This window comes from Penaeus vannamei, chromosome 10 (assembly GCF_042767895.1).
Source record: "Penaeus vannamei isolate JL-2024 chromosome 10, ASM4276789v1, whole genome shotgun sequence".
NCBI lineage: Eukaryota > Metazoa > Arthropoda > Malacostraca > Decapoda > Penaeidae > Penaeus > Penaeus vannamei.
Window position 1 is genome coordinate 16,517,256 of NC_091558.1, and position 12,500 is coordinate 16,529,755.

General features: G+C 41.0%; 1 protein-coding gene across 2 annotated transcripts in view; it reads right to left on the reverse strand.

Annotated features, from left to right (window-relative positions):
* LOC113830518 (hook microtubule tethering protein) overlaps nucleotides 1–12,500 on the reverse strand; it is a 159,927-nt gene that overhangs the window by 19,270 nt on the left and 128,157 nt on the right. For both annotated transcript variants that reach the window (XM_070126397.1, XM_070126396.1), the window contains exons 5-12: nucleotides 9,826–9,906; nucleotides 8,498–8,736; nucleotides 7,050–7,221; nucleotides 6,778–6,893; nucleotides 6,378–6,539; nucleotides 6,045–6,209; nucleotides 5,579–5,727; nucleotides 5,327–5,470 (exon numbers count right to left, since the gene is read on the reverse strand). In XM_070126397.1, coding sequence (XP_069982498.1) covers nucleotides 5,327–5,470; nucleotides 5,579–5,727; nucleotides 6,045–6,209; nucleotides 6,378–6,539; nucleotides 6,778–6,893; nucleotides 7,050–7,221; nucleotides 8,498–8,736; nucleotides 9,826–9,906 — 1,228 coding nt within the window. The remainder of the gene's footprint in view (nucleotides 1–5,326; nucleotides 5,471–5,578; nucleotides 5,728–6,044; nucleotides 6,210–6,377; nucleotides 6,540–6,777; nucleotides 6,894–7,049; nucleotides 7,222–8,497; nucleotides 8,737–9,825; nucleotides 9,907–12,500) is intronic.

The following is a 12,500-nucleotide window of genomic DNA, read 5'->3' on the forward strand; positions in this document are numbered from 1 at the left end:
CTACTTTACCAACATAAACATATGCAATCTGTGCACTCAAATAGTTGTATATATAAAACAAAATGATGATAACATTATCAGAATATAAACATTTCTATCAATGTAAATATAATATGCAGACACATTCTTAGCTTGCAGTCAGTGAAATATTAAGACTAATCCATAACTCTGGATTCATGGACATATTTGAAACATTTATTGTAACAAAAATCTTTGCCCTGTTATCAGGCAACTGAATCTATCAGAATTACTGTAGTGCAATAACTTTTAACAAGCTGTTGAACATGTTAAAACAAAGATTCACTTTCAGTTTTCAAATGAAATCAATAATCTAAAAAGAAAATAATGTCCTTTTCAACCCCCCACTTCAATGCAAGGTTTGAGCTCAACCCATTAGCAAAACAGACAGAACGAGACAACAGCAGCACAAATTGTCGTCATCCTCTTCACGTATACTAAGTAACCTTGAGAAACATTAATAATGTAAGCAAAAACATAATAAATCAAAATTCTTCAGTTACTAGTGATTAAAGTGAGAGTATAAAAATCAATGTGCTGGTAGGTAAGGTAAGGGGTAGTTTGTAGTTCACATGCAACAACTGACTGTCATGCTACAAGTAGCAAGCAAGTACACACTCATCTTGTTTGGTCGCATATTCTAGCAAAAAAATTAAATAATGAAAAAAATAAAATAAAAGGGAAAAAAATCTGAATATATAAAGCCAACCTCTCTAGCATCATATCAGCACCATCTTAGTGTTCTAGTGTGATGTTCACTATACTTGTTCTAATAGTGTGCATGTTCCATTATTTACTTGTCCTTTTAGCTTTCACATCCATGCTACAGAAATGAACATGAGACAAAGTTTTTTTCTGGTATTCTATTACTGTGCATTCTATTCTTGAATACTAAAAACACTCAAAATATAAGAGACACTTGATGCTAAAACTTAAATGCTTAACTGAATTTTTAATAAAGAATTCAAACAAATACAACACAGGATGCCTGAAGTATCTTCCCAAACCTAAAGACAACTGGCTAGGTATAATGTCATACTGAGTTTTGCAGGTTTTACTGTAATATGAGAAAATAAATAAAAACACAAATAAATATTGCACAAAAGTATTCACTACATGCACCTACTTAACATCTACATGACTAGAACACTGATTTGTCTGATATGAAACCTAGAGATGAAGGACAAACCTAGTTTTAGAAATCCAAGTGTGCAAAGTTGGCCACACAGGACTTGTTAGTAGGTGTCACATTTCACATGTGTGTCCTTGTCTTATAATTTTCTATCCACATTTTTACAGAAAAAACTGGCACAAATCCAATTTCTTACAACAGCTTGGGCCACAAAAATACTTTTAAACTATATGGCTATTTCAACCTGCATCAGACAAGCAGATCTTGTCAATTGTTCTGTATTTATCAAATACATCAGAGAATCAGTAATAGAAGACCCCACATTACCAATACTGAGCCATGTACAGTAATCTTGTAAAGCTCACTATACAGAGGACATCATAAAGATAATGAATATCATCTCCATATAGAAATGGGTTCTGTATAACTGCTGCCATTATGAAATATAATGAAAAACAGTAAGATACTTAACATTAAACACATGCTAAATAAGGAAAGAAATTAGTCATACAACAAAGATACTTTGTTAATGATAACTGAAAAGCAATATTGCAGTATCTCTTATCACATGATACTTGCAGTTCTAAGCTAGAAAGCAAAAAGATACTAAGCTCACATAAGCTCCTAAATATTCATAAATTGCACATGTATCTACTAACTTTACATTCAACAAAGTGAGTGTGCAACATGATGCATGCCCTAGGTAACCTTTGGAGACAAAATGATAAATTAAGGGTAGGTGGCCCTATACCCTTAAGACCTATCCAGCTCCTTAAAATCAAAAGCAGTCAATAAAAATTAAGTCAAATCTCTTCAATTGTAAGATAAACATAAGAGGTATTCATTAGTATGCACATGGAAGGAATAAATAAAAACTTATACAATTAAATCACAAGTGTCTTGGGAGCAGAAACAACTAACACAAAGTATGAACTAAAGTTACCTAGGGTAAGCATTTATGTAACATTAAGTCTATGTTTGGCACAATACTGCAGTTTGATAAAATTGCCTAGTAGAAATGCAACGAGCACCATATGGCTCAAAATTAAAACAAACCATACATGACTAGTTTTATGGGCGCTAGTAAGCCAGGCTTACTATTTTATTCAACTTCATAAATATAAAAAATATGAAGACAACGAGTTTCTGTATTAAAGATATATTTCCTTGTTAGAAACAAGCATGCTGCCATCCAAAAGTTATGTGACTAGAAGGAAAAAAATTTTGAAGAAGAGATAACTCAAATGTGGCCTTACATTCCAGCTTGGATGTCATTAAATACTTAGCAACAGCTCGCCAATCAAGGTTAGTTGCATAAATACAACATGAAATTTAAGACAGCATCTTACATGAGAGTTTGTGGGAGTTCTGAAGAGAAAATGCTGACCACCTCATTTATTCCAGCTCAAAAAATCTAATTATGGAGTGCACAGGGTAAACATAGCATTGAACGTCTCTGCCACTACATGCTTTGCTGTCCTGTTCTTCGGCTTGACAACTCCACCAGTCAAAGGTGCTGGTACTTCTTTACATTGAGGTTTTCTCTGTTTCTTTAGCTTGCTTTGTTTGCGAAAGAAACTGTAAGTCCGGACCAATGATGTAGCCTCATCTTCATCTTCAACATCATTTGCTGCAGTCTGGTGGTTTTCATTGATAAGATTGCTCAAACCCTTGTTGTCATCAATGTTTGCTTTATACTGATTTGGGTTATATTCTCCAGCTTCAGCATCTGTGTAATACTCAGTTGCAGATGGGTCTTCATCAGCATCATCAGGACTTATCGACGTACATGATTCAGAACTGACAAGAGGAGCATCATACATACCAAAGGTCAACTTGCGCTCTAAAGTATCCAAGTCGGTATCAGTGTCTGATGTGAATCTTTCCTTGCTAACCATTTTCTCATATTCAGGAGAGACAACAAAGCGAGTGAACAGTGTGTCACTTAGAAGTTTTACTGGTGGATTCTTCTTTTCTTTTGATGCTGAGTTAGATCTTGATGGCTGGCTGGTTAATGGAACTGATCTTGCTTGACCTACAACAGGTACTGGAGTTCTTGCCTTACTAGTTACTGGAAGTGCAGCTTTAGATTGATTGGCTGCTAATACTGTTGACTTGGGTGGTGATGACATTCTCTCTCTTGGGGACATCGGAGAATAATTTTTTATGTTCGTTGGACGCTCATTCTGGTTAACCTGACTGACAACAGGTTCACGGAATTTGACATGATTATTGACTTTACTACTAGGCACAGGATCTATTGCATTTTCTTTTGATACTCCAGGAGAGCTGTTCCTGGAGTTCAAACTAACCTTTGGAGACTGGCTTCCTTTATTATTCGTGCCTACAGAAGTTGGAACCCTTGATCTATTTACATATGGTGAGCTCTTTCTTTCAACAGAAACAGGCACTTTGACTTCTTTTGGAAGGTTTCTTAATACTGTTTTATCAGCATTTAATTTGGTAACAGGCAGGCTTCCTACCCCAGAATTGGCCAGTGGTTTCTTTTCTTGGGCAAGGGATGGCTTTGGGCTTCTTGGGATACTTTTATCAACAACATCATCTTGTTCTTTAATTTCATTTGCTGGGACAGTGCTCTTCAATCGTGAAGGACTATCTACAACCTTCCCTCTTGGAATGCTGTTTTTCTTTTCTGGTAACTGATAATTCTTTTTGGTTGTTGTAACTGGGTAACTGTCTTTCAGAGACTTTTTATGCTTTGTGGATGATTCACTAGAATCTGATGAACACTGAAAACTATTCTCTTCTGCATTTCTATGATTATCAGAATGTTTATCAGTGTCATTGAAAAAAGTTTCATCTTCCAGCTGCTTATCATTTTTGTCCTGAAGTACATTTCTTTCAGGTGATTTTTGTCCCTTTTCCTGAGCAGAGGCTCTCCCAACCAGCACTGACTGTGCAATTGGTACATCAAGCACACTAACATTTTGGTCAGCAAGAGCAGTGGTTATTAACGATGTTTTATTGGCCCTGCTACGAGTAGCATTTATACTGTTTGGCAGTCGTGGAGAGTTGTGTGGTGTGGGGGATTCAGGAGGAAGTGATGTTCGAGAAAAACCTGAGCTTGACCTACGGCCCTGAGGAGATGACACTGGAAATGGGCCTGTGTTGCTGTACGAAGATACAGGTGTGGGTGATGTACTCAAAGTGAATGAATGTATCACTCCTTCCTTTGCTGGTTTATAAGAAAGACCAGATACTGCATTTTGTTGAGATGATTCAGTGCTTGCAGTGCAAAATGAAGAGGTAATAAGAGTGAGAGGAGAACAAGTAGGAAGTGGTGAGAGGGGTGGAGAACCAGGTAAAGTTGGAAGAAGAGATGGTGGTGTAGGAGAACTTGGATTCTGATAGTGATATGGGGAAGAATATGAACAAACAGTATGGGGTCTTGGTGGTGGGAGAGGGGAAATACAGCAAACTCTACCATTTTCTCTACCACTAACTTCACCATTATCCTCACCATGAGAGGCATGTGGGGAACAGCAGTGCATACAGGATGTATGTGCTGGGTGAGAGTGATGCATCACTCCAGGAGAAGAAAGTCTCTGACCACCAAGTGCTGGTAAAATGTCACTCACATGATGAGTTGTGCATTCTTCAACTATTGAAGGAATTACTGGGCTCAGACACCTAAACACACCTGAAACTCCAGACTCCAGTGTACCACAATAAATTCCAGAAACACCAGAGTCCAGAGTTCCTGAATAGTCTGGTGAATGGCCACCTGTGCAACCACTGTCTTCACAACCTTCACAGCTGCTGGGAGAAGTACGGCAGCATCCACTGTCCTCATTGGTGGGTGAAGGGGACATTTTGAATTCATGAATGTGACGGATAACAATAGGGCTCTCTTTAGAGGTCTGGGTGGCAAAAGAAGTGAATGAAGGGACTGTCAAGGGTGGAAGTGATCTAGGTTGTTTTAGCGGTAGTGTTGATGACAAAAAGTTAGCAGGAACGAGCCCTTTGGGCTGTCTTAAAATTAGTAAGTCTGACTCACTAGCCCATTTTAAATTTCTCTTAAACAACTTCATTTTCCTGTTTGGGTCAACACTGAAGTATGCATCAAGAAGGGAGAAAGTGGAGTTGGATGGTGGGGTTGTAGACCCTGGCCTGTGGATGGGAAGGTTCTGGTTTATCTCCCCTTTGGAATCCCACCTGTTCTCCTGTGTTAATGAATTTTGTCGCTCCTGAAGATCAGAAACCAAAGTCTGCAGCACTGGCAATTGTTCTGAGCTGTCTCCTTCTGCTGCACGCTGTTTCAGCATGCTGTTCTCATGCTGAAGTCTTATTAGCTTTTGCCTGTAAAGAAAAACAAAACAGAAAATAAATACCAGATTAGCTTCCTATCATTATGAAACAACAGCAAGAATCATAAAAAATGAAACATCAACATCATCATTCTTTTACCTGATGTCATGTGGAATAACCTCCAGTAAGTCAACATCTGAAAGATCTGATGGAGGGCGAGATGTTGTGTCTGGTGAGGTCAGTGTAGAGATGTGACATCTCAATTCTTCCAAACTTTCTTTGAGTTGATCTCGTTCCATTGTAAGTCGCTGGAAAATTAGGTCAGATTAAAATAAAAACAAAAATGATGTAGTAAAGTCTCACAGTCCTAAAATCAAATTTAAATCAAATTACTACACAGTTAATATAATCTCTGAAACACTGGAGTGATAAAAAAAAAATATAATGAAAATGAAAAAAAGAAACTAAGGCTTATTACATTTCTAGGTAATGCAATGATTAACAAAATATACATATATAACATCAAAGGGAATGATAAAGAATGTGAGAGACCTACAAAAAAAACAAGTCAAACTCTGTTTCTCTTAAATCAAAATGGTTATAGCAGATGGGAAATATAAATTACATCTTTCTCCTGAGTAATGGCTTCCATTTTTTCTGCAAGTTTCTTGTTCTCAAATATCTGACGATCTGTCTTTTTGGCCTCATCAGCTAGTTTCTGGTGGAGTTCAGCAACTTGCTTTTTGTAGAGATCCAGTTGTGGTCTCCATGTTCCACTCTTTTTAACCTCCTGTTGAGGTGAATGTGGAATTAAGACTAGTACTTCCTTAACATTATTATAGTAAAATATGACAAAATGTTGTAAAATGTTAATCTATAAGAAATCTAAGGCTCTGAAGCCTTGATCTTAAATCATTCAAAGAGCATAATAAATGAAAGGGAAGGGAAATAGCTGTACCTCTTCTAGTTCCATATTGTGTTGCATATAATCTGAGTTCTTCTCCTCAAGGATCCTGACCTGCCGCTTGAGGTCACTCAGCTCTTCCAATTTCTTTTTATATGTCTCCATTGTGCCCTCATAAACTACTGCGCGCTCACTCATCTCTCTTAGGGCATCAACCTAGTAAGAGAACATTATATATATGATATATATTTTTGGACTTATCTACCTAAATAAACTGTCTAATCCATATCCATGTGTACCCCTGTATAGACATGAATAACTATTTTTTTAAAGTAGAAAACAGCAAGCCTATGTAGCCTTAACATCCAAATAATTACTATTAAGAATATTCTGCATGCCTATCTTTTATGCACTGGGTTCTATCACTGCAGAATAAAATAATGAAACAACATACTTCATCCTTGAGAGATCGTGCTTCATCTGCCAGTTGTTGCAGCTCCTCATTTCGTGCCTGGATTTCCTGGTTCTCTCTCTCTAGGACTTCAGCTTTTGTTCGGTATTCGTCTCGGGCTATGGATAATAACAGTGATTTTCTATAGTCAGAAGCAACTAATGTAAGTAAGTCAGATATACATCTTAGATATTTGGCATGAAACATCAAAGGACTGCTAACAAAAAGGTAAATCAACCAAACCACTTTGCAAAACTTATAACCAGAAAACTTACATGTCTCCAGTTTATAGAGTTCATCCTGAAGCCCGTCGATTTGCTTCTTGAGGTCCTTGTATCGCAGGGTCGAAGTGCCCAAGTCCCCTCCTGTCTCTAGGGCATCAAGCCGATTCAACAGCTTCTCATTCTCAGTTGATAATGTGCTCTTTTCTTCATTCAATACAGAGAGCTGGGGGAAGATATAGTCTGTGTAATGCATGACAATAATTCATGGGGAGAGAAGAAAAGGAAGAGCAAAAGGAGGTAGAGGTCAAGGTGAAAGTGGAGGAGGAAGTGGAGGTGGAGCAGGAGATAGAGGAGGAATAGGACAGTGGTTCCCAACACCATGGCCACAACCCAAATGAGGGTCACCAGGGTTTTCCTGAGATTCACCAGAGAGTCTTAAAAGAAGAATAAAAGAATCCGTAGCTGGATATGTCAGTAAAAGTTAATGTTTTTTACTAACACATGTTTATTGAAAGTCAATGTGTTGGTAATATAAACCTATAGACAACAATGAAAATGGTTGGATATATTACTATATTTTGACATATTTAGTTAGCCCAGGCTAAGATTGTCTTTAGGGTCACACCCAAAAAAGTTTAGGAAACACTGGAATGGGAGGTGTAGGAGGAGTAGGAGGAGGAGGAATAATAGGAAGAGAAGGAGGAAGAGGAGGAGGAGGAAGACATAGAGGGAGGGGGAGGGGGGAGGGGGGAGGGAGGAGGGGGGGAGGGGAGGAGGAGGAGGAGGAGGAGGAGGAGGAGGAGGAGGAGGAGGAGGAGGAGGAGGAGGAGGAGGAGGGGGAGGAGGAGGAGGAGGAGGAGGAGGCAAAGGAGGGAGGGAGGGAGAGGGAGAGGGAGAGGGAGAGGGAGGGAGGGAGGGAGGGAGGGAGAGGGAGAGGGAGAGGGAGGGAGAGAGAGAGGGAGGGAGGGAGGGAGAGAGAGAGGGAGGAAGAGAGAGAGGGAGGGAGAGAGAGAGGGAGGGAGGGAGAGAGAGAGGGAGGGAGAGAGAGAGGGAGGGAGAGGGAGAGGGAGGGAGAGGGAGAGGGAGAGGGAGAGGGAGGGAGAGGGAGAGAGAGAGCAGGAGAGGGAGGGACAGAGGGAGAGAGAGAGCAGGAGAGGGAGGGACAGAGGGAGAGAGGGAGGGAGGGAGGGAGGGAGGATGGGAGGGAGGTAGGGAGGGAGGGAGAGGGAGAGGGAGAGGGAGAGGGAGAGGGAGAGGGAGAGGGAGAGGGAGAGGGAGAGGGAGAGGGAGAGGGAGAGGGAGAGGAAGAGGAAGAGGAAGGGAGAGGGAGATGGAGATAGAGGGGGAATGAAGGAAAGGGAAGGAAAGGATCAGAAGGAGCAGCAGAAAACAAAAAATAAATAAAAAACGAGGTGGAGAAGACCTCTAGGCTAAAAGAAAATGCACAAGACTTCCGCCGAAAAGAAGAAAGAAAAGACTAAAGAGGCCGCGGCACCCACCTGCTGCTCCAGCTCGAGGCACCTCTGCATCATCTCGTCCCTGGTCTGCGTGGCGGCCTCCAGCTGCTCCAGGACCGTCTTGATGTGCGGGTGGAAGGACGCGGGCCCGAGCTCCGTCCGCGGGTCGCCGTCGGGCCCGAGGAGTCCCGGCGAGCTCTCCCTCAGCATCAGCTCCTGGATGGCCTCCATGATGACCTTCTGCACGCGCTCCTCCATGTTCATGATGGCCTCGATGTACTCTGCGGGGGGAATTCCACTGTCAGGCGGGCGGACACGAGCGAGGCTTCAGTTTCGAAATTCCATCCTTAGAGAGCACCATTTTTCCCTATTCAAATTACTTTTCAGTGGATGAACTGCTAAACGGAATCTGACCACCGATTTTGAGTCATTTTAATAAAAAAATAAAGATGTTTTCAATATCGGACGAGTTAATAAGCACGAAGGAACAGAGCGGATTCGCTACTGACAATACATGTCAAAATTTGGTGCAAACTCTTATCATTTCAACGTTTGCCTAACCCGATTATCTATCAACTTCATTGTTGTAAAGTAATGACTAATATCAAGTATTAAGCTTATGCTGATAAGCAGAAAGATAAAACGATTTGCACATTATACAACCGCATCATGTGTACCTACGTTACGGGAAGGCCCTCGTTTTGGGCAGCTGTGAAAATCAACATTAATCTACGAGGGCATAGCTCATCCTAAAACAGGAGGGCGAGTAATCAATAATAATAATAATAATAATAATAATAATAATAATAATAATAATAATAATAATAATAATAATAATAATAATAATAATAATAATAATAATAATAATAATAATAATAATAATAATAAACTCAAATAAAAGAAAGAGACATGACAATATATATATATATATATATATATATATATATAAATATATATATATATATACAGCGAGAGCGATATAATACTCGGGGTACGTGACGACACTCAAGCGACGAAGAAAACGAGGCAAAGCCTGACCAACGACAACAAGCCCCGGCCGAGAGTGCACGCTCGGTACTCAACGAGCCTGAAACGCAGGTGCATTCCTCCCAACCGGAATGTCGAGTCTGGTACGGGAGATAAGGTTGCAGAGGGGACGCGCGGAGGAGCAAGGAGCGTTATGTGCTTCTAATTAGACGGCGCGACTCGGGTGCTCCCTCCCTGGCTCGTGGCACGGCAAGACGCTTTGAAATCACGGGGATGCCCGGACTTATCTTCATTCTTCCGTCTCTTAACTGACTTCATTATTCCCATAATTTACTCAATTATTTCCATGATTTATTTTACAGACAAACGACGCTGGCACTTACGTTGTTTGCTCTCGCAGTTAACGGCGCAGCCAAGGATCAGCTGCAACATCCGCCCGAGCTCCACTTCATCGTTGTGCTCGCCTGAAATAAAAATAAAATAATCAATGATAATGCTACACTTTTATATGTAAACATTCTAACAAAAATGCAAAATAGCTAATGATAAGACAAAGTCGTTTAATTAGGCAACATGGGTCATTAAAGCGTGAGAAATTCAGGGACTGTGGCAAGACCGTCACCTGGCCTATATGGTTCAAACATTACCCGACTCATTAACTATAATTACACGTCCAACCACAACACGGGGGTGGGGCGGGCGCCGTATGACCCGCCTTTACTTTCTTCCCGGTATCTCGTTCCGCCCTTCCACTAAGTGAAACACACAAGCTGAGACCCTAATCAGTCAAAGCCAGTAAGAAACTAAAATAAAAAAAAAATCCCGCACCGAAGTGACATGTCCATCCCCTTCCCCGAGACACACGTGAAATCCCTCCAGCTTACCCCCCCCCCCTCCTTCCCGTCGGCCCCCCTCTCCCCTCGCGTGAGATCGGAAGGCCCCCGCGAGACCCCGGAAGCAGCGGACCTTACGACGACGAACCGCGGGGAAACAGGGAGACGGACAAGGTCTATGGAAGTCCTTCTCTAGATCTTGGAAACGAAAGCCAAGGGACCCGCTTCCAATCCGACCACCACGATCCGTCCGCAGTCCAAATCAATTCCTTACTACTCCATTAAAAATAATCAGCATAAAAGCCTAGAGCAAGAAGTAAAAACAAAATAAAGTACGAAGAAAAAAAATATGTATATAAACAAAAATTCAGAGACAAAGAATCCAAGAGGGACGACCAGCAAATCCTCGCATGGCACTAGACATCCCAATATCGCCCTCTTTCCCCGGCTCAGGAACCGACCGACCAACCCGACGGCCCGACCAACCTTCCGCCGACCGCCCTAACTGTCCACGAAAAACACTTCCGCCCGCTCTCTCGCGACCCTTGGTAGGATGATCGAGGCGCCCCCGAGACGCTGACCTAAACAGAAGTGCATTCTATCCCGCTATCACAACATTCCCAAACGAAAAAGCGGAATATCGAATTTTACAAACTCAGACAAACCAAAGCATACCAGAATAAAGGACATTATGTGTATTCCAAGAAAGTTCTGATGGCGAGAATTCCTAAAAAGAGAGATCTCGGCGCCTTCACTTTCCCCAATGTGTCACTTCCACCATCAGAAATCAATTATGGCCGAAATCCGGAAATGGTACGGATGGTCTTCATTTCCCAAATTACCGACGACCGGCCATTAACTACACTATTATGGTTATTATGCGCCAATTGATTTTTTTCGGGTAATTGGTAAAAGTAACGATCGGTGGAATAAACCATTAATATTATTCAATATCACTTATCACCCTACAACTCCGCCATTTCCCCCTTAGACTTAAAGCCTCTGCCTGTCGTTCTTTTTTATTATTCTCTTCTAAAATCTTTTGTCCCAAAAAATATCCTACGCCCCCCGCAATACGCTATAAGTCCCACCACCCACAGAAGCTGGATCAAATTCCTCAAAACATTACACTAAAAGCAGTACTATTTGCACCATCAATGAAATACCCGTGAAGAGATAATCATTTACTTTCTCTTCTCTTAATACGTTGACATCCCATGCCTGCGCCGAGAAGACACATCCAAAGCTCCACATATATAGGAGCTCTTAACACACCTAAATAAAACAGAAAGTCTCACGTTTGAGGGAAAACCAGTAACGAAGGCCGTTTTTTTACCCATCTAATTATCCCGTGCTCACTGGCAGAGATGCGACCGAATATAAAACATAATTCGACTCTTTCTCCACGACCAACAGCCTGCTCTTTCCTTTATAACGAACAAAACAAAAAAAAGGAAAAGGCCACGAGCTCGTTAATATGCACCACGCCCTTCAAAAGGCCTGGCCAAACGGAAAAAAAGGAAACGGCTATGGCGGATGATCCCAAAAGGTATTCCAACACAAGGCTTTTAAGTCAACCGGATAAAAAGGGGGAAGGGGGCGTGGCGGCCTCTGTCAGAAACGTTTGGAAGGAGGAGAAAGGAGGAGAGGTGAGAGAGATGAAGGGAAACGCGAAAATCAAACAAAATGAAAGAAAATATTCTGTGATCTGCCCTATAATGACGAACGAGAAAATCAGAACCTCCAGGCCATTTAAAACAAGACAATAACAGCTATACTAATACTAATAACAATAACAATAACAACAACAACAACAACAACAACAATAATAGTGATGACATCATAATGAGGATAACAATAAAAACAACTATTATCATTATAACAACAATAACCATAATAATAAAAATAATGACAATAATTACAACAATAACAATAACAATATAATAATACGATAATCATAATCATAATGATAATATTGTTGACAATAATAATAACATTGTCATTATCATCCTTATCATTATTACCATCACAACTGATAGTAAGAGCAAACACGAGACAAAAAAAAACACAACACCCAACACCTCCGGACGAAAGAAAGCTCAAATCCGACACCGATACCTGGCCAAAATGAGGTTTGTGGATTCTGGAGATCAACCCACAGCTTGAAGAACCCCCGGTCCCCTTCCTCTCCCTCTCACGACCCCACACCGAATAACCCTCTCCGG